The sequence below is a fragment of the Cricetulus griseus genome, chromosome 3, assembly GCF_003668045.3.
Source record: "Cricetulus griseus strain 17A/GY chromosome 3, alternate assembly CriGri-PICRH-1.0, whole genome shotgun sequence".
In the NCBI taxonomy this organism is placed as follows: Eukaryota; Metazoa; Chordata; class Mammalia; order Rodentia; family Cricetidae; genus Cricetulus; species Cricetulus griseus.
In genome coordinates, this window is record NC_048596.1 from 266,547,321 (window position 1) to 266,570,117 (window position 22,797).

General features: G+C 43.7%; 1 protein-coding gene across 8 annotated transcripts in view; it reads right to left on the minus strand.

Annotated features, from left to right (window-relative positions):
• Kif13a (kinesin family member 13A) overlaps positions 1-22,797 on the minus strand; it is a 189,044-nt gene that overhangs the window by 94,654 nt on the left and 71,593 nt on the right. For 4 of the 8 annotated variants that reach the window (XM_035442953.1, XM_035442951.1, XM_035442952.1 and 1 more), the window contains exon 3: positions 4,989-5,049. In XM_035442953.1, the coding sequence (XP_035298844.1) occupies positions 4,989-5,019 (31 nt within the window). In that variant the 5' untranslated portion in view covers positions 5,020-5,049. Of the gene's footprint in view, positions 1-3,496; positions 3,531-4,988; positions 5,050-20,892; positions 20,906-22,797 lie in introns of those variants that run through there. The other 4 variants (XM_027409996.2, XM_027409999.1, XM_027409998.2 and 1 more) reach the window with 2 other exon arrangements.

Sequence of the window (22,797 nt, forward strand, 5' to 3'; positions counted from 1 at the left end):
CTTGAGGTAAGAGTTTTCTTCCACCTCACAGTTCTGTCATTGTATGTGGCCTTTCTCAGTGCCAAAGCAATGGGGCCAATCAGTCATGAACTGGAGCCTCCAAAGCCTGGGCCTCAGGTTCCCTATAGCTATGGAAGCTAACCAATACAAACACAACCCCAAATCTAATCCATTTCTCAAGCCCCTTCTTTTCTCTTTGGAGTTGGAGTCAGGGGAGCTTGGCTGTATGTTTTTAAGCAGCAATTCCTGGACCTCGTTCTTTATGAAGGTGCTTTCCCCTTTACACAGGGCGGACAGCCACAGTAATTTTGATGAGTCTGGACTTGGCAGGGGCCCAGCTCCAAATCAGGGCACCTGGATGGTACAAGCATAGACAGGTCTTGCTTGCACACCTCCAAGGGAGAAAAAGGCCTTATTTGGATGAGGTTGAAGCAAATTCCTTCCTCAAAGGCCTTTGGTGTGTGGAGTGCAGCTCACAAAATTTCTCACGTTCAGAGACTTCAGGCCATATTTAAGTTAAATGAACGCAAACTACAGTTCAGATAAAGAAACAAAGACTTTAAGGTTCAACTTGGAGGTGCAAACATTAATTCTTAATCAACTTCAGAAGTTTACCAGGAAGGGACCTGGTAAAGGGAACTTGAGAAACTGGGCCACAAGCTAAAAGTAAACCACAGGCCATTTTCCACGGTAGCTTCCAAGTGCTATCAGCATTGCAGTCTGGGGAAGTGTCACTTGTACCATAGCAGGGAGTGACTTACCCAACAATGTTTCCAATCGGGGACACAGCTAGGGTTCAGCATAAGCTGGGCTCCTTTTTTTTTTTTTTTTTTTTTTTTTTGGTTGTTGTTGTTGCTGGATAAAGTGGCTGACTCACAGGGGAGGGGACAAGAAAACTCCTACCTGGGTACCAGTGCCAAGGATGAAAAAAGAAAACAAAGCTAGCTTGACTAGGAAGCCTGACTCCACACAAACCCCTGCTGACAAAGAAGTGTCCCTTGGCTCTCAAAGCATTTTACAACAGCTCTCTCCAACAAGGTAGCAGACACAGGCCTACTGTCGCTTCTAGAACTCATGGCTATGGTGTTCACAGCTCTTGTGGGGGAAGTGTTCAAACAAAAGTCAACCAAGAACATGGGCTCTAGACTTTGGACAACACTAGATATTTAAACAGCTAACCACTAGTGCTCCCAATGACTGCACGAAGAACGTCTACAGCTTTACACAATGGCTAACAATTATCAGCGGTTTTCCGGATGCACAGAACTTGTTGTAAGTCTCAATTCATCCTCAGATTCACATTAATGAAGTCGTGATGACTGCCTACTGTCTGAGCCCAAGAAGCCCGACGCCAAGAGCCTGTGCTTTCTCCAGGTAGTTACTAGGAGAACACTTCAAAGGTCAAATACTTAGGCCTAAATATGTTAAGACAAATTTGTATTGTACTATTATGCTGACAATTTGGTTCTAATTTGGCAAACACTGGTTCTAGAATATAAATTTTGGTGCATATAGGCTCTGTTGTCTTACTGTCCCTGCTTCCCGTAAGCAATGTGAAATTAATCATCCCAACCTCTGAGTGCACACACCCCCATGATGGTAATAGAATCAAACATGGCCACCGGCCGGCAGCTCAGGCCTCATAATGAAGGTGCTCTTCTAGCCTTGCACAGCATGAACAAAGTGAGGAGAGGTGGGACTCAGCTGGACATCTTTTCTTCTAGGTTTGGAGTACCAACAAATATCCAAGAACACATGGCCTCAGCAAATTTGAGAAACACGCCATATGGCAAGAAAGATTACATAATTTCTAGGTTCATGTTCAGAATTTCCCAGGTAAGAAGTGTTATCCACACTGACCCCCACATATACCACTACCAGACTGCTATTCTTTCTTTCCTTTAAAAATAATAGTTTTATTTTTATTTGTTATGTGTCTGTGTATATGCCACATGTGTGCTGGTGCCTGCAGAGTCCACAAGAGGACATCAGATCCCCTGGAGCTGGAGTCACAGGAGATTGTGAGGCACACCACGTGTTCTCTGGAAGAGCAGCGAGTGGTTCTTAACCCCCGAGCCATCTCTGTAGCCCCCAGGCCGCTTTTCATACCCGAAGTAAGATTTAAAGAGACGCACGCAGGATATAAACGACAAAGCTATTGGAAATCACTTAACCACTGACAGGACTCACTTTAGGAAATGACATTTTTAATGTATTGATTCCTCATCAAGAAGGTCTTAATTACCATTAGCATGATGTCATCATTTACTAAGATGGCTCAAGTTTATCACTATTGATCCCAATACAGCCACTTTATAATCTTTTAATGAGATTTATGTGTGGTTGCATGATGGGGTTGGGAGAAGAGGTAGGTTTATGCAGAGAGGCCGTGTTTTGGGTCTCCAGCCTATTTATTTGTCTGTCCTTTTTCTCACTTAGTCCTACCACAAAGACTTTTGCTTCTGACTTAAAAAAAACCCACCAAACATTACTATACCGATCTCATCAAGAGGCTAAAAGGAGGAAGACGTACTTCAAGCGCACAATGCCCCAAAGACACTTTCCTGCATCGCAAATGGCTGAACAAGTCAGCCTTTGATTTGCCTCTGAGAAGTCGCCACAGCTGTGTTGCCCGTACAAAATGGATGATTCAGCTTTATGGGAGGCATGGCTGCAGCTCCTCATTTACCTCATCCTGTTCACAGATGAAGAAAAAGGTTATCTTTATCTCACCGAAGCCTAGCGGCTTGAAGCAAAACCAAGTGCCATAAATCCCCGCCCAGGCCATTTTCTTGCCAACATACTGATGCTAGTGACTGTCACTCACAGTGAGACAATGAGACATATGAGGATACGTTTTTCCGGACAAGTACTAGGTAAAAGGATCCAGTAAGACACACAGTAAGCACCGAGATGGGGGCCGAGAATGAGACCCCCACAGTCTGATGTAAGAGTTCACATTCTTTAAGCACTCTACCCATGCCCTGAAGTGCCATTACCATTTCCAGAGAACTTAGAATTTCAGGTTGAAAAGCCAGAGGGTAGAGCATCTTGCAATAGCTCCTAATAAACAGTAAAACTTCATTGAGGATTTAATGTTCTGACACAGCACATGACTCTTGAGGGCTCTGGCATCCTTGGCTTGCTCAGTCCATGCATTTACCAACCCCCACTCGGCCTGCCAGACCCCACTTTTGAGAGCTGCTTTGAGAGCCCCGACCCAGTCTCAATGAGGCCATTATTCATGGGGCCTGACAAATAGGTTGGTTTCAGGAAATCTATGCTTCCCTCTCCTCAAGTCCCTTATTCTCACCAGAGAATGAATGCTTCCATCTTAATGTTCCTATTCACAGTTAAGAACTGCTGTTTCTTTTAAGTGAAGAAAACAGAACTCAAATTAGTACAGAAACCAACAACCTCATCCACAAGCCGTGTATTTTCGACACAGATTTTGTATAAGTCAAATACCCGAGAGAACAGCAACCACGAATCTTACCTTTTGCTAAGAGTGTCATAGTAGGTGTGTAATACTGACGATATCTACAGGATAAGAAAAATCTACCCCTCACTCCAGCATGGCAAAGATGTGCTGTCCTATTTCAAGGGTAACTGGAACATATCTGAAGTGATCATGGAACCAAAAGTGCATCAATGGCAGGCATTCGGTACATTAAAAATCATGTTTATCTTTTTCATAATTCTGATCCTAGTGTTTATAAGATCCCAAATTCCACAAATATTTTCTCATCTGGATCCAATGAAGTTGTACTTGGCTGAAAAGAAAGTTTGTGGGCCGAGTGCTACACTGCAGGAGGCTGCAGGGGTATCCGCAGGCAGTAATGGAAGACACGTGCTGAGGGACTCGGAAGGGAGGAAAACTGACTCCTCTTCACATTGTCTTAAGCAGCCCACGCCACAGCTTCAATTTCTCACCCCGCTTGTCTCTACTTCCTAGCTTAGCTTTGCGAATTCCCTGCCACCGTTGCCCCATTGCACTGGCTGCTTAGGCCTTTGCTAGCACAATGCCCAGCCCCTTCCCTACAAAAAGCCCAAATGGAGCATTGTTTACAGTCACCTTCCATCAGCCAACACTTATGGTCCCCAGTTAACAGGTCCAGCACCCATATGGCATAGAGCTGCCATTCCTTCATTATAGGGAGCAGGATGACTTGCAGAGAAATTAAGCTCTTATCCCAAGGGGCCAAAGCAGGTCCCAGCTCTCACCTCACGGTCCTTGGACTTGACTTCTACTCTGGATACCTTCTCCTGCATTCCTCATTACCGCTCCCCTTTTTAAATTAACAAGTAAAACTGGTATTTATGGTGTTGCATACACATATTACTATGTGTATACATTTTGGAATGACTAAATCAGGTGACCTAACCTCAATACTCATAAAGGGAAAAACTATATTTTAATTTTTTATTTTTATTTACATATAATTATATACTTGCTCACTTTCAGTGCCATCTCTATGATATCCCCCCTGAGCAACTGTAGTCCGTCCATGTTGTCTTGAATCAGGTTTTCTATAGCCGTGAAAACTTGTAAAGTTTAGGCTTGACTTGGGAATATCCCGAGGATAATGACACCCTTAGGAGGGGAGCAACTAATGAGGTTTTGAAATTTTTGTTGCAGGGATGGGGGGAAGTCAGAGTCTTGCTATACAGCACTGCCTAGCCTAATACTAGCTGTACAGCTGAGTCCTGCACTGGCCTTGAACTCGGGGGCAGTCCTCTTGCTTCAGCCTCCTCAGTCCTGGGATCACCGGTGCTCACCATTGCATGCACCCCTCTATTGAGGTTTTCAAACCTAGTCTAAGCCTGCTTAGCCAGAACGTGGCTGAGCCAGATCACCAACTTTCCAAACGCACCCACTACAACGAGACAGTGGCTGTGAGACACGTGGGAAAACAAAACTCCAGAATAACTAGAGAACCCAGACATAACGGAGGAGGCCAGTGGCCCAAACGAAACAGCCAACTTACCAGCATATTTTGTTGTGTTTGATTCATCCATGGACCAAAAGCAATAATCAAAGGCAAACACCTAAATGAAAGAACAAAATATTAAACTTGAGAATTAGCTCCAGAGAGGTAAATCAGGCTGGGGAAATACTCAATGGAGATGAAAGGAGGCTTGTTAATGTCTGATGGATAAAATAGCAGTGGTTTAGGTGTAACTTTCCTACAGTAATGGATTCAGATAGAAACTGCTATTTATCCAGAATTCTAACAGGCAGACATATTAACCACACACACACACACACACACACACACACACACACACACACACACACACACACGTTTAATAAGAATCCCCTTTCCCCCTCGAAGTCTAGTGGTGTGCATGGAAACCTTAAAATTGGCTCTGCCATACCTTCTCAAATAACACTATACAGGTAGATTTCTACTCACACTAGTTCCTTCTCCTAGCTGTCCGTGCTACCATCTCTAGCACAGTGAAGGTCACCCCCCTCACAATCTGGGATTCCCTTTTTCCTCCCTGTGTCAGCATGCAATCCTTGGCTGAGTATGGCTGGTAACTCAGCCATCTGCTCTTGCAGGCACTAACCCTCCATGCAGCTACCAAGTGTAGACTCCTACCTTGTCTTTCCACACAAATGCACTACCTCTCCTCTAGCCATTATCATCAAATGCACAGAACATACCTCCCAGGCTGTGTTCCAAGAAACATGAGTTCCCAGGGATGGTCCAGGTAAGAAGATGAAATCACACTGAGAAGTGCACATATTGACTACCTGTTTCTGAGTCCCAGGGCAAAAAGCTTTCAGAAGTCCCCCCCAATAAAGAACCATTTAAATGTCTGGCCTTCTTGATTTTTTAAAATTAATAACATTCTTTTTTTTTTTTTTTTTTTTTGGTTTTTCGAGACAGGGTTTCTCTGTGTAGCTTTGGAGCCTATCCTGGCACTCACTCTGGAGACCAGGTGGCCTTGAACTCACAGAGATCCACCTGCCTCTAAAATTAATAACATTCTTATTTTGCATACCAATCCCAGTTCCTTCTCCTTTCTGTCCTCCTATTCCCCCCACCATCCCCCTATCCCATCCCCATCCACCCCTCAGGGACAGTGAGGCCTCCCACGGGGATCACCAAAGTCTATCACATCATTTGGGGCAGGACCTAGTCACCCCCCTCCCCATCTAGGCTGAGAGAGTGTCCCTCCATAGGGAATGGGCTCCCAAAGCCCATTCATGCACTAGGGATAAATACTGATTCCACTGCCAGCAGCCCCATAGACTGCCCAGGCCCCGCAACTGACACCCACTTTCAAGGGGGCCTGGTTTGGTCTTATGCTGGCTCCCCAGCTGTCAGAGTCAGGTCCATCAGCTCCTACTTGCTCAGGTCAGCTGTTTGTGGGTTTCCCCAGCATGGTCTTGACCCCTTTGCATGGCTTTCTTGATTCTTGGAATTCACTTTTGGAGAATGCTCATAACAAACAGCTTTAGCTTCAAAGTTACAGCTCTCAGGGATGGCTCTGGAGCTGCACAATAGGGCTTTTTTTTTCACCCGCACAGGGATCCTCCACAGCTTCAACACACGAAGGGACAATCCCAATGAGTAAACTCGGCTTGGCAGACCAGACTGGACACCGCCAGTTCCTTGACAGCTACTTCCCTTGCTCGCCCATCCCAGTGGAGTGTGTCCTCCTGGGATGATGACGAGTCACAAGCCCACCCTATTCTTCACTCCCACCCTTCAGAATGCTTCATACTGAAGGTGCAGCTCAATGCATTTTCTTCCAGAAAACACTGTTGGGTTACAACCAAAGGATAGATTTTTTTTCTCCTTCTCTGAAATCTCACAACACTGCTTAATCATTTTCTCTGCTCCTCTCCCATTTTCCTCTATTACTCATAACACAGGCTTGCCCAAACTTTTCATATAGGGACATGCCACTCTCATTAACAAATTTGTTGGGTCGAATCCCTAGCCACCCTGGCAGGCATAAGATCTGGGTGGAAGATCTGGGAATGGTTTAGCTCCACGTGTACGTGAAGTTCCCTGAAGGCAGGAACCAGATCTAATTCATCTTTGAAGCCTGCAATATTTATATTCATTGCTTTGGAATTATTTATCAGATGATTAGTGGCACTGAAACTTTGCAAGGAAGCAGGTAACTTTTTGTATAGTAAAAGACAGATGGGCTGGAGCGGGGGCTCAGTAGATAGGGCGTTCACTTTCAAAGCATGAAGAGCTGAGTTCAAATTTCCAGAACCCATGTAAAAAGTTGGGTGTGGTCACATGGGGTCCAGAACCCCAGCAATGGAGGAGGGGTGCAGAGTCAGGAGGCTTTCTGGGGCTACAAGCCTAGCTCCAGGCTCAGTGAAAGACCGTCTCAAAGGAATAAGGGAGAGTGATATGTCACAACTCACATACATATATTCAATCTCCTCCTCCTTCCCCTTTCTCTCTTTTCCATTTCCTCTCTCAAACATACACACAAATTAAACAAACATAAAAGACTAACTCATGCTTACAACAGTGTCATCACTACGCACAGATTCAGATTGTATAATACACATAACTTAAACCGTTGACTGCAGATACAAATTTGATACTGATATGCCCACAAAAAAAAAAAAACCACTTTCAAATGAATAGCTATGAAACAATAGTTTCAGCCAGCAAAGTAAAGAATCTTTCCTGCCTTCGAGGGTTCTCAATGACTCCCAAGATCACACAGGCATAATTCAGCAAATCTTTCCGCCTCTGGGCAGGACTGAACTTCAACACTGCTCCCAAGAGATCTGTGCTGTTTAAAAACATTTCCAGAAATGGAGATTCTACGATCCCCCCTTCTATGAAGTCAGATAACAGTTACCCTTCACCCTCAGGGCATCTGCCTTGTTTCCCACCTAAGTCATCTCTCCAACCTTACTGCTAATGGTCGCTAGAGGCTATTTTCCAATTTTTAAATATCTTAACTGGTACCCTCTGGACCACAGTGAGTCTCTTTAGTAGTTCCCACATAGAGTGGCAGTCACACCCATCTCTGACTGACTTTTAACTAGTTTGCTGTCTTGCATATGGAGCTCATCAGTCTACTGATCTGGATATGCATGGCCACTACGTGAAATAAAAGGAGAATCAGCCCAAGCTGGAGGGTGCACCTGCCATTGCCCATTCCACAACACTTTATAACAGTTCACTATTTGATGTTGTTTCTTCAAATAAAAATAGCACAAAATTCATATTCTGTATTTCCTCTTTAAATTCTGGACACATATTAAAATGCTAACATGGATAAAGGGACTCTGGAGGCATTGCAAGATACAGGATCTTTGCCTGTCAAATGCAGACTTCTCTTTTGGCTGTGCAATGTCCTGACTTTCACAATTACTGATCCCAGGTACTTTAGGAGAGTGATCCCTGAAGTCAATTATGTAGTGTAGGCTTTTGTTTTAGTAAACATTTATCAGAAAGAAGTCTGGCTCACTCCACTGAAACTCAAAGACATCACATAACATGCTAGAGAAAGTGTCATTTTAGAACTAATTCGCTTCATTAGAGCTCCAAGATGTCTTCTAATTACTCATTAGGAAGTGGAGCAGATCCTAACTGGGAGGTGGGTGACGGAAAACACTGAAAGCCTGGACACATCTGTAATGATGAGAACTGGGTGTGGCAGCTTACACCTGCAATGCCAGCCCTTGTGAGGCTGAGGCAAGAGGACTGCCCTAAGTCTGAGGCCAGCCTGGGCTATATAGTAAGTTCTGGGTCAGCCTGAGATACCAAGTGATACTCTCAAACAACAGACAATGAGCCTTCTATTTCATCACCGCCAAGTGACACCAGTTATTCACACCTTTCCAGCTAGAGGAAGAGCCAAATGTACAGACATTCTCCAGCTATTTTTAAAACCAGAAAGCCATTGTCTTCAGCAAAATCCACCTTTTCCTCTTAGCTCCCCATGTGCAGAACTCACGCCAGCACTGAATTCCTAGCAGCCTGCTGTACATCTGCTGCAGCTCCAGTGGGCCCTTAAAAAAAATGTTAGCTCTGCATTTTTGTGAAGCAAAGCTGCTAAGGCTGTTTTTAATAAGACAGACTCATTGAGTGACATATATCCTGAACTAAGAAGGTTCCAGAATTTGCAAGCAGCATGCTGTACCAACTCCCTGCTTATTGAGAACTGTGATCTCTAATGGCATTTCAGCAAAATTCAATTGTGGTTCAAAAAAATAAAATAAAACTGAAAGAAGCACCCTGTATATTCTGGGGAGGAGCAGAAGGCATCGGCCTTCTTGGAAATGTAGTCTGCAACCACTTTTCTAACCCATAAAAAAAAAATGTGAGGCAGGTATGGTGGTAGAGGCCTGTAATTCTAGCACTTGGGAGGCTGGGGTAGGAAGGTCAAGAATTTGAGGCCAGCCTGGGCTACACAGAGAGACCAAGACCCCAGATCAACAAACTAATAAAAGCCAAATGGGGAGGTACTTTAGTTGTGTGGATTCTGTGGCATTCTTCCTTTTCTCCCTTTCCTTTTTTAAAAAAAGTTTATTTTTTATTTTATGTGTATGACTTGTTTTGCCTACAGTGTAAGCGCACCATGTGCATGCAGTTTCCATAGAAACCAGAAGAGGGCATCAGATTCCCAAGGAGCTGAAAATACAGGCAGTTGTGAGTTGCCTGATTTGGGTGCTGGAAACTGATCTCAGAATCTGGAGCTTCTGCAAGAGTAGCAAGGGCTTTTAACCACCAAGCCACCTCTCCATCCACTCTGTGGCCTTCTTTGATTCTGTCTAATTTTGTGCCTTCACTAAAGTCTCCAACCACAACCTATTTACTTTAGGAAACATTCAGTAAGGCCCAGCAGCCACTCTCAGTGTGAGTCTCAAACACTTGTTAGTTGTACTTTCTTTCCTGTGGTTGCTTAAATCTTGTTAAAAATATAAAACAGCTGGGCATACTATCTCACTTCTTAAACCTCAGCAATCAAGGTTGTGGCAGGAGGGTGAGCAGTTCAAGACCAGCCTCACCTTTGGGACCTGGGACCCCATTCACCAACTCCCCAAAACAACAAAAAGTAATTATTCCTGAAAAAATGCATCTATTGTTTTAAAAATAATTTTAATGGGCTTTCATCCCTTTCGTAGGTGGAACATGATTCATCTAAGGCTTATTATGACACAATACTTTCATTTTACATGGAGAAAAAGTTGAAAAACAAACATCCATTTTTACAACCCGAGTCAAAGCCTGCTTCAATTTTCCTTTAACTTTTCCAGTGTTATCTTAGATGTCACTCCTTTATGAAAGCTTTATTTAGGATAGTTCTTTCAAAATTTTCTTAATATATCATCATCATCATCATCATCATCATCATTATTGTGCAGATATGATGTGTGTATGTGCAGGCCACTGTAATATATAGCACACTTGTGGAGGCCAGAGAACACCTAATGGGGACTAGTGATCTACCTTACAGTCACATCAGGCTTGGCAGCAAGCATGTTTGCCCCTGGAGCCTTCAGGAGCCTAGAAACACTTCTAATTACTTTGAACTCTATGCCTGCCTAATCACACCCTGTGCATGTGTAGACACGTATGTCTATTCATGTATGGTTCCCTTTGTTTTGCTACTTTATTAGCTACTAAGACGTCAAGGGCTTTGTTCTCCTGCTTTGTAATCCATCAAACAAAAAGACTCTGAGAGTTTATATTTTAGTTTAGAATACTTTTTGATGAATGTGCCCAGCTAGTTTCATGTCAACTTGACACAAGGTAGAGTCATCTGAGAGGAGGGAGCCTCAATTGAGAAAATACCTCCATAAGATCAGTTTATAGAGCAGTTTCTTAAGTACTGACTGATGGGGGAGGGCCCAGCCCATTGTGGGTGGTGCCATCCTTGGGCTGGTGGTCCTGGGCCCTATAAGAAAGCAGGCTGAGCAAGGCATGAGGACCAGGTCAGTAAGTAGCGTCTTCCATGGCCTCTGCATCAGCCCTGCCTCCAGGATCCTGCCCTGTTTGAGTTCCTGTCCTGACTTCCTTCAGTGATGGACTATGATGATGTGAAAGCGTGAGCCAAATAAACCATTTTCTCCCCACCTTGCTTTTGGTAATGGTGTTCATGGCAGCAACAGTAACCCTGACTGTGACGGTCTCTTACAGGGACAATCTTATGATTTGTATCTTCAGTTACATTTTCACATACAAAGGCAGGGATCAGCAAGGGCAAACCCTTCAGTAACACAAGCAGTGAAGACCCATTTTTCACTTCCATTACAGGAAAGATAAGACTCTTTTTTTTGGTTTTTCGAGACAGGGTTTCTCTATGTAGCTTTGGAGCCTATCCTGGCACTCGATCTGGAGACCAGGCTGGCCTCGAACTCACAGAGATCCGCCTGCCTCTGCCTCCCAAGTGCTGGGATTAAAGGCGTGCGCCACCAACACCCAGATCAAGACTCACTTTTTTTTTTTTATTAATGCAAGAAGTGTTGCTGCAACTGTTTAGCTCTGTATAGTGCAAAACACGTGACTTCCTAGCTTCCAAAGCTAAAGTGCTAAGTGCTGAAGAAGTCTGCTCCGTGTGGAGTCTCTGGGCTTTGTGTGAGGAGACGGGTCTCTCTCCTCTAGCCTGGCCTCATCACCTCTTTGAACAGTGAACTCCGTGTTCATCTGCAGACCCAGCTCTATCCACAGTGCATCCTGCTCTATCTCCTATCTGTGCCCATGACCGCGCTGCAAACCTCCCATTCTCCAGCTGGAGGAATACGGGCTTGCTGGGGTTCTGTTTTGTTTCCTTTAAAAGAAAAAAAAAAAACTTTGTAGATCTGAAAGACGACAATAAGACAGATGTTTCTGGTGTGCCCTCAATTTACCACGTGGTGTTACGAGAAGTGAGTCACACCAAAAGACAAGGAGCGCTCTATATTCCATTCCATGTAGACATTTCAATGCTCTTCTCATTTTGCTCCCTCCCTATCGTCAGAATTACTATAAATCAAAGAGTTACCCATCACTATGTATAACAAATATATACCAGGCATTTATTGTTAATATTATTTTTAAGTCAAACCCCAGTCTTAGAAATCTCAGACTGAAACTGCACAGGAAGCCTGTTTGACCCCAGGACTGCCCTCACTGCTGCTGTATGTAGAAGCCACTGGACCAACCACAAATTTCAGCCTGTCTGAACTCAGCTGCCACCGCTGAGAGAGACGAGTCCCAGAGCCACCAGCCTGACTAGCCAGGTCTGTTGACAGACCTCCCTTCCTGTTTAAATGTCTGTCAAGTCATTGTTGCCTTTTCACAGTGTAATTAATCATTTCCTTCATACATGATTGTAACTACATTCCAAACAACGTCTTGGGTTACACAGTCCACAGTGTCTGACTGACGACTCAGAGCAGCTAACAGCATCTGGTGAACACCCACGACAAGAAAAGCTCAGGAACCTCATCATCTACCTCGGGAGGAGTCTACACTCTGCAAAATGCTCCCACAGATGGCGACTCAACGTCCCAAGAGAGGAGACGGAAAGTGTCTTCTTCAGGAACTTGTCCATATTATCGTCCAACTAAGGAGGAAATTTGAAAATAGCATCTAACTAGTTCTCCCAGGTCCCTTGCTAACACTTAACAGCAGCATAGGGCTTCCACTCAACACTGGTGTGTGTTAACTAGTGGTACATACTCAGTGAAGCATGAAGTCAATTCCAACTCTCTTGGACACTCTGCTTATGTTTTTATCATCACTCCCAACATCAGCTCGCCGGCTGCAAAGGGGTGGAGAAGACATGTCGCATCCTCCCTGGTGATGCTCGGTGGGTGGGTTTTTTTAATTGGTTCTCTCATGCCCTGATTAAACTTCTTCAACAGTGCATTCATAGAGGCAATGTGGGTATTTCTAAAAACAGGATGCTTCTTTAACAAACAAGGATGAAAGTCGCACGCATCTGAGCTTTCCGTATACAGCCTGTCTACCATCTTGAGAAATGGCCACTGCTGTCTATCACAAAAGAAAGAACAAAACCCACCCTGATATCAATTACCACAGGTGATCTTTGCACCTGGTTCCAAAGAGCTCACCTAATGTGCTTTCCACGCCCTATGTCTACCACCAGAGAGAAGAGGAAGCTAGGCTGGCTTCAAGGCACCAGGTCCCCAGACTCTAAGGACCCAAGCCAGCCCAGTGGTAGCAGACACAGGAATGGGCTGAGGGAGCACTCACTCTGCTGGGGATGACATACACAGGATTCCAGAGGCTCTCCCCAGTCCAGGAGACTTTTATTGTTCTGGATAGAAAGCTGGACCATGGCCCAGAGACAAGGGAGACGATGATTTTCTCTTTGGGGGTTGAGAAGCGAGCAATCTGGTACCCTAACATCCACACCTATGGGCATCCTTGGGCACAGAACACAGTGAGAACAACTGGCTCCAAATAAAGCCAGGCACAAATCTGGTGAGATGTGCATAAAGTCTGAAGAAAAGTCAAATACACAGTGATGTGTTTCTGAAGGCTGTGGAAATTTGTTTTTTAAATGTGTTAGAATGACAGAAGTGTGAAAGGATTGCACTATTGTTCCAAATGACTCTCTGTCCTCCTTGAAAGGGTTACATGCTCCTGCTACGGCCATGTTACCCATCGGACCTGCAGAAGGGGAATATAATTCCTGATCCTACCAATACTGGGTTGGCCACATCACTGGCTTTGGCCACATGCATTTGAGCAAACCACTGACTGCCGGTTCTGAGGGGCCACTGGGTTGCAAGCCTCTGCCACACTTAGTAAGTCCCAAACAGAAGCAGATTCCTCAGACTGGAGCTCAGACTACAGCCACAGGTGACCCGGAGTGACACTAACCTTAAAGAGACAGATCACTGTTGTCTCACGGCACTGAGCATTTAATGGAGTCACCACAGCATCACCTGGCATGAGCTGGCCAACACCCGGCCATTACAGCACAATAGACCAGCATGACTGTCTACCCTGTGCTCTCTTCTTACATCTGCAGCCGGGTGAAATTCTTGCATACATGCTACTGCTTATAACTTGAATATAAACAATAAGTAATCTTCCTGACCTACCAGATTAAGACCTGACTCTAAGATTTTCTATAAGCTAACCCTTTCTCTTCATTTTTTAATGCACAACTTTCCCTTTCACATACTCTATACTAGCCAGAGTGTGTGCAACTCACAGCACCTTCCTCTCCATCCCCCTCCCCCCCCAGTCCCAAGCACTGGGGACTGAACCCAAAGACTAGTGCACACTAGGTAGGGACTTGCCCACTGAGTTATGCTCCCATTGCTTCATTAGCTCTGCCCCTATGTACATCATCATTCCTGCCCTGAAGTTCTTTCTCTGGTAACTACACACACACACACACACACACACACACACACACACACACACACACAGAGAGAGAGAGAGAGAGAGAGAGAGAGAGAGAGAGAGAGAGAGAGAGAGATGCACACAGAAGCACGCACACGCGCACACGCGCACACGCGCACACGCGCACACGCGCAGGCCATCCTGAAGGCCCGTGTTCAGCTCTGAGTTTTTCTTCCTGTGAAGTCATAAAGACTGAAGTGGTGACAGATGGCATGCAACAAAGCCCATCTCTGTTATTTAAAATACCATGCACGTCTGATCACTCATGCTACGATGAATTCTAGAGAGCAGAGACCGGTGCTTTGACCGCTCTAGGGGATCTAGGTAGATGGGAAGGTCAGGCTGCCACTGAGCTCATGTGACAGCAGGACCACAAGCCCCAGACACAAGGGCAGAAATTTAACCAGGAAGGAAACCAACTCAAGTTAAGATCAGGTGCTTGTGATTGCCATGTCACTACAAAGCATGAGTTTGTTTGGAGTGGAGCAGTCCAACAAGAGGACAATGGAACCGCATATGTAATTTGAACCGTTTTCATGACATAAGCAAAAAGAGGACAATATTGTTTTAACAACATATTTTAGCTAACCTAGCATATCCTAAATATTTGTGCTACTTTGTTTTTCTTTCACCTTGTATTAAACCTTAGAAAAATGCTGTGCAATTTACACTTTCTACACAGCTCAAACCACAACAGCCACATAGTGCCCGCTCAACCGCCTGGCCCAATACTTTGTTCTTAGCAAAACAGTAGAGGTGGCAGGAAACCATCACAGAACTCAAGACCAAATCACAGATGGCAGAGCTGTTCATGGTTCCCATCCTTCCTGAGAAATGTTTATAAACCAGCTTTGGTGGTTTATCAGTGTACCTTTATTTTTGGAGACAGACAGCATCTTACTATGTAGCCTAGGTTAGCCTCAAACTCTAAATGCCCTGCTGTGGCCCCCAGTACAGGTATTATACACACATACCACCAAACCTGGGTCTTCAATGAGCTCCTTTAAACAATATGGGCTTTGATAAGTAACTATCTGGGCAGGGGCACAGCTAACGATTAAGTATTTGCCTATCGTATATAAAGCCTGGAGGTTGAGCCTCTACACATTTAAAAAAAAAAAACAAACAGAAAATAAACTATAAGATATTGTTTGCTGTTAAATTTATAATGAGCAAATTGCCTAAAAAGAGATATGACCTAAACAAGATGATTGGCAGATATTTTTTATTTCTTCCCAAATGCATTCTTCTTATTAACTTGCCCAATAAAACACAATGGATAAAACAACCTTTCTTTTCCATGTGTACCAGTGCTCACCAAAATCCAGTTGACCAAAAGATGGCTCAACCAACAAGCATCTGCAATGCTACCATTGCCCTATGACAGGCAGACACACCTCTCAGGCCCTGATGCTCATATAATAAAGGCTCCTTCTTCTTCTGAATCCACAGACATATAAACCAGTGTCTCCATGTTTGTCTAAAGGGCTACTCTTCTCCAGGGAAACAGACCTTGCTCCCAAAAACTGTGGAGTGTTCATCAGGCCAAACCATTAAAAGGCAGGTAGATGGGCAGTATCTGAAATCAGTGCTTCTCCACTCAGAACAACTTACAAAATCTGACACTTACTAGACAGAAAATCCACGAGATATGGTATATAGCAATCTATTTGTGTGTGTGTGTGTGTGTGGTCATCTCTGTCTGTGGCTCTGCCCATGAGCAAGGGAGGTAGGTATAACCTACTCCAGCTGACTTGCCTGCCTTCTCTTGCTTCACTGAGTAGCTTGTCTGAGCTGTGGTCACCATCCTGGGGACCCATTGTCTTTTGTACTGGCATGTAGTTTCGTCTACTCCAAGGCATCCTGGATTAATAGTGAAATCTTAGAGCATCGAGCCTTCTCAGGTTGGCTTCTTCTACTTAATATGCACTGGAGGTTCCACTGTGCCTTTTGTGAGTGGATAGCTCGTTTCTCTTTTATCCTTGAATGATACTGTATCAAAAGCCTGTAGTAGGATTCATTATCCTTTCTCCTTCTGGAGGTCATCATTGCTTTAGTATTTGGCAGTCATGAATCAAGCTGCCATAGACACTTGGGCACAATAGATGCAAACTTTCGGTTGGTTTGAGTAAATACCTGGAAGCCTGATCACGAGGGTGATGTGGTAAGAATATAATTAGGTTTTTCAGAAGCTTCGGGCTGTCTTCCAGAATGCATGGACCATCTGCCTCGTTTTGCCAGCAATAGCAGAGGTCCGGCTGCTCCACAGCCTTCATTTTGGTTTTATCAGACTTGGAGATTTTAGGCATCTTAGAGGTGTGCAGTAGTTTGTCATTGTTTTAATGCTAATTCTCTAATGACATGATGGTGACTTTATTTACTTATTTATTTGACATCTGTGCATCTTCTTTGGGGAAATGTCTACTTAGATGTTTTTGTCCATTTTAAATTGCTTCTTTCTTTTTCTCTATTTCTTTAGTTTTAAGAGACTTTCGTATAATTTGGATACAAATCCTTAATTGGGTATTTTTAAAATACTGTCCCAGTACACAGCGTTTCTTTTTGCTTAACATTGTCACTGGCAATATCACTTTTACTTTTAATAAAATACTACATTTTTTTCTTTTATGTCATGCTTTCAGCTTTGTCTTTGAAAGGCTGTCACTGAGCCACGTCACCTCCGACCTGTCACCTTCTGAAAGGACTGCAGTTGTGCATCCCACATCGAGGTCTATGGTCCACTTTGAAAGAATGTTTTTCTGGAGAATGGAAGGTCTGAGTTTACTTTTTAGAGAATGGGTCTTCAGTTGTTTCCACATCCTTTGTCTCATTAGCATCTCATTGTACTAATATCTACTAACTCATCTTCCAGTTCCTTCTGCCTTTTTTCAGCTCCATTTACACTGGTATAGAATCCTAACACGATTTTCCAACTTAGGCTTTGGACTTTTCAAACTGAGAATTTTTAGTGGGTTATTGGTTTCTTGAGTTATAGCATCCATTCCTTGCTAACTTTTTTTCAATCTGATTTTTTTTTTTTTTAAATCTCCTTAAACATAACAAGTACATTTAAAGTTTGGTCCGGACAATGTGATATCAGAAGCATTTGTAGGTCTATTTTTTTTAACCTTTATTTCTGCTGGTTCTTATTATCTTGTATATACCTTCTTTATCTCTAATGTGTTTCACCTTGAGTTTTGCTTTGTGTTGCTATGGATCAAACCTGGGACCTTGTGCATGGCAGGTTAGTGTTCTGCCGCTGAGATACGCAGTGTTGGACACTATGTTCTTAAAGGTGGCTGTGGAATCCTTCCAGACATGGATTTACATCTGTTTCCTCCTGTAGATTCTAGTCACCTGAATTCTGGGTTTGCTTTCATATGACTCCAGTCCTTGAGATTTCTTGGGTCATGCAGTGACCTGGTGTGCGATTTGTTTGTTTTAGTTATTGGTTTTTGTTAGTTCATTTGTTTCTGAGACAGGGTCAGGGTCTCACCATGTAGCTCTGGCTGGTCTTGACTGGCAATTTGTGGCAGTCTTCCTACCTTTGTCTCCTGAGTACTGGCATTACAGACCTTCATTTTGTCTTGCTAACTCATCGTCTCACTGTGTTGCCCAGGTTGGCTTGCCTCAGCTTCCTGAGTGTTGGGATTACAGAGAAGCACCACCTCACTGTAACACTTAGACCTGACAGCAATCCACCTGAGAGCTGATTCCTTTTTGTTTTACCTTCACATGCCCCCAAGGCCTGCTCTCAACCCCATATGTTGACTCCATTACAGGGAGTTTAATAAGGATTTCAGCTCTGGCAGAGTGAATGGGCCCCTACACCTTGTTCTGCCCCATAAAGCTGCCAGCAACCTTGCCCTACTTAGAAGCTGTTTCTACTTGAGTGCAGCACGTGAAACACTAGATTTCTCTCTCTAAGTTTGCAGGTCCTTTTGGACATTTGTCTAGTAATCCCTCACTCACCCTGATATATCTCGAGCCTCTTTAAGCACGGGCCTAAAGAACTGTAATGGCATTTATGCATCTGTGTATGTGTGCATGCAGAGGGGAGGATGAATGCCATGTGTATGGATGTCGGAGGACAATGTTTGGGAGTCCAGTTTCTCCTTCCACAACCTGGGTGGGTCCTGGGGCTTGAATTTAGGTGAGCATCCTAAGCATAGGTTGAAGTGTTTTCAAGACAGGGTTTCTCTGTGTAGCTCTTGCTGTCCTGAAACTCGCTCTGGAGACCAGGCTGGCCTTGAACTCACAGAGATCCACCTGCCTTTGCCTCCGGAGTGCTGGGATTAAAGGCATGTACCACTACTGCTTGGCAAAAATATATTCTTTAACTTGATGGTTTACTATTAATTTTAGTTTTGAGAATTTCATGACTAGTCTTGGAAATGATCTTTAGCACCCCGCTAGGTATACAGGCCAGAACACAACCAGAATGTCCTGTGTGTGAAGTAGTAGTGACTGTTAAAAGTGTTTCTGTGCCTTGTCAACTTCCATGCTTTTCCTTCAGGAATTGATTCCAGTAACACGCTGGCTTTGTTTTTTTGTTTATTTGTTTGTTTGTTTTTTTCCCCTCCACTTCTGTCTCTATCTGTCTCTTCCTTTTTTTTAATTTTTTATATATTTGAATTACAAACAAGATTGAATTACATGACAATCCCAGGTCCCTTCTCCCTCCCTTCCTCCCCTACCACCCCCCCAACTAAAGCCCTACCTATCACATATCCTTTCTTCTATTCTTCACCTGACTCAACCTTTCTGCTCCCTCATGACCTCTGCATCCTTCCTTTTCTTCCCTTCTCACTCTTGTAGCTTCCTCCCCCCTCTTCCCATGTTCTCAATTTGCTAGGGGATGGTGACCCTTTCCCCTTCTCCAGGGGACAAAGTTTGTCTCTTTTAGGTTTTTTTTTTTTTTTTTTTTTTTTTTTTAAACAGGGTTTCTCTGTGTAGCCCTTGTTGTCCTGGAACTCACTCTGTAGACCAGGCTGGCCTTGAACTCACAGATATCTGCCTGCCTCTGCTTCCCAAGTGCTGGGACGAAAGGTGTGCGCCACCACTGCCTGACTCACAGTGGCTTTTTTTTTGTGTGTGTGGGAAACAAAGTTCATTTATTGCCAGGATGACTGTGCTTTGAGACCTCTGGGAGCAAAGACAACAAGATAAAGGCAGATACATCCTCCAGGAGCAGAAAACTTTGAAAGTTGTGAATCTTAGTGATTATAATCACCCCAGTAATTACTCAGGAAGAACTGTCACAGTCCTCCAGATCTGACCACGATACTGGCCCAGCTAGTTTCAGGAACAGCAGTCACTTCCTCTTTCTTTTCTTTTTTTCTTTTTCTTTTTTTTGTTTTTCGAGACAGGGTTTCTCTGTGGCTTTGGAGCCTGTCCTGGAACTAGTTCTTGTAGATCAGGCTGTTCTTGAACTCACAGAGATCCACCTGCCTCTGCCTCCCAAGTGCTTGGATTAAAGGCGTGTGCCACCACCGCCCAGCTACTTCCTCTTTCTTAAGACATGTCCTATTATTTATTTAGTGCATGCCTTCCTTGCTGGAGTTCAAACTCTGAGTGCCAAAGACAATATGAATGATGCCTTCAATAAATATAAAGCATGAAATAACATTTTATTGGTTTTCCATGATCCAAGAGCTGTATCAAGTGTTTTTTTCATAGCCCTGGGGCTATGAAGTAAGCCTTTCTCTTCTCTCTTCCATACTCACATGGCCTAGATTCTGACCACTTGGAGAAAGAGTTTGTCCTAATCCTATCCTAGGTAGCATGGCTGTGACTTTAGCCAGGGCTGGTCAACTTTCTGGTAACTTGTGGAAGTCAATGCCTCTCTAACACTCAGCAACATGTTCCCTGGTAATGACCCCAGCCTTCACTTATTCAGGCTGTCATTGAAACACCTCATTATGCCCACTCCACTTACTCTCGAACTTTTGGGGATTCCACCAGTAAAAATGCCATCAAACGTTGGCCAGGGCAGCAGGACCACCCACCCAGGAATGGCTCCACCTGAAATAGGATAGGTCTTTCCACAGCAACCACTAATTAAGAAAATATCCTACAGACTCGCCTATAGGCTAGTCTTATGGGGGGGAGGGGCATGAGCATTTTCTCAATTGAGAGTCCCTCTTCCCAAATGATTCTAGCTTGTATTGTCGATATAAAATTAGCCAGCACATTCATGCCAACAACCTCAGCTCCTCCATTATCAGCCTATGACCCAGCACCTGCTTCTTCTTCTTGCTAAGCTCCCTTTCAATGCCAATAGGACAGAACCAATCCCTACAAATTCAAGCATCTTCTAAGAAGGCAACAGTGGGCAAGAGCACTCTGTAAATAACGCTGATCTTACATCAGCACCAACACGAACTGTTGACTCAGGCTTAAATTTCAAATGAGAATATTAGTCTGAAATCCTAGGTGGCCAGGGATTATCCATGGGCTCCGGTGATGAGTTAGGATCCTAAATGCATACTAAGTCAGTATTGATGCCCAGTTCCACGCCAGCACTTACCTTGGGAGGTTTTCTTCTCGATGAAAAGAAAAAAATTCAATAGCCGAGATACAGAAGGTTGTCAACACAATGGCCACATCAGAGGGAAACAATGAAAGAGAAAAAGAAAAGAAAAAAACAAAAACAAATTCAGCAACTTTGTAATGGGATCCGAAAAAAAATCACACGTAACTAACTGCCCACAGCAATAACCTCTCACTGTCCCTCAGAATCTGGGCACATAAAATACACATCTACTCTGCCCTAATAGAATGGATCTAGACATTCATTGAAAAATGTTTTTAATGATTCTAAGAAAGGGTAGGGAAGGAATATGGAGATATAGAAGTATTATAACCATAACTGCACATAGCTAAATTCTTTTAAAACAGTTTTACGTGTAAATTTTCTTCCTGGCTCCCTTATTTCTTTGAGACAGGGTTTCATGTAACCCAGGCTGGCCTTAAACTGGGAATGAGAAGGGATGACCCTGAACTTCTGATCCTCTTGTCTCCACCACCCGAGTGTGAGAAGCACAGGCAGGTACCACTGCAACTGATTTATGTGTTTCTGGGGGTCAAACTTGGGGCTTCGTGCATGACAGGCAAGCACTCTACCACCTGAGCCAGATCTAGGGCCAAACGACCCTGAACACACCCAGTCTCATCCAACTAAGCTAGATCCTCAACCTTATATTTAAATTTTTGTAGCGTAGTATCGGAATACATACATATTTTCCATTGTTAGGTACCTATACTCTTATATATATGAAGATTCAATTTTCAAAAATGTGACTTTAGATGACAAGTTTTATCCATTTCAACACTGAAGAGAAAATTTAAAACAAGTTCTGGCCTTTCTCCAACATCAACCACATAGGACTTTTTCAGTGCTGAAAAATCAAACCCAGGGGTTGGCCTCTGCTAGGAAAATTCTCTACTACTGAGCCACATTACCAGCTCTGAAATGTCTACTTTTGCATGTCAACAACTCAGAAATGACTGAAATTATACTCAAAGAAAATACTGAAAATTGAAGGCATCAAAGTAAGAAAATATGAGGGTGATTGATGTGCTTTGTAAATACTTTCCTTGCATGGGATTTCAGGACCAGACTTTTGATGTCTAGGGTGTTCGATCCTACGATAGATAGTTGTTAGCTTTCCTGATGAAGTTATTCTTGATCAAACTCATAATATCAATTCGTAAATAATTCTCAGGAAATGGGGAGCTTTTCCTATTTGGTCACAGCAATCAGAATCTTGGGGACCAGAAGACTAAGCTGAGGTGTGGTGGCACACACCTCACACCTGTATCCAAGTATTTGAAAGGCACAGAGGTAGGCGGATTGCCACAAGTCTGAAACCAGCCTGGTCTACACAAATTTAAGGGTGGTCAGGACTACAAAGCAAGAATGTGTCTCGAAATGGGGTGGGATAATTAATTTAATTTAAATTCAAGGCAGGAGGCATGCGAATCAAAAGGCACAGGCAAAAATAACATTGTGTTTTCTCCAGCACTAGGTTCAACAATCTTCATGGAACTCTGAGGGCCCTTTGAAAAGTACAGAGCTCAGAAGTGGACAAAAAGGTCCTTGAAGCCACAGACAGGCGGGAAGTTCTACACTTGTGAATGCAAGCAAAGAAAACGGTGACATTCTACTTGGGTTGAAGCTGAAGCATCGTTCTCTTGCAATTTCATGAACTAGCCAGGAGGAAATGGCCTGTATGCTTATTATGCCAATACCACAGGCAACAAGGCACAGTGGGAATTGGGTTCTTTGCATTCTGGTTTTTTTTTTTTTTGTCTGGTCTAACTAGTATCTCCAACTGTTATCAGGACAGTCCCAAAGTCCCAACATACGAGTAAGTCCACCCAACCAAACAAGACAGGCAGTGTGGATGTCACCAGAAAGTTTTTAATTCTA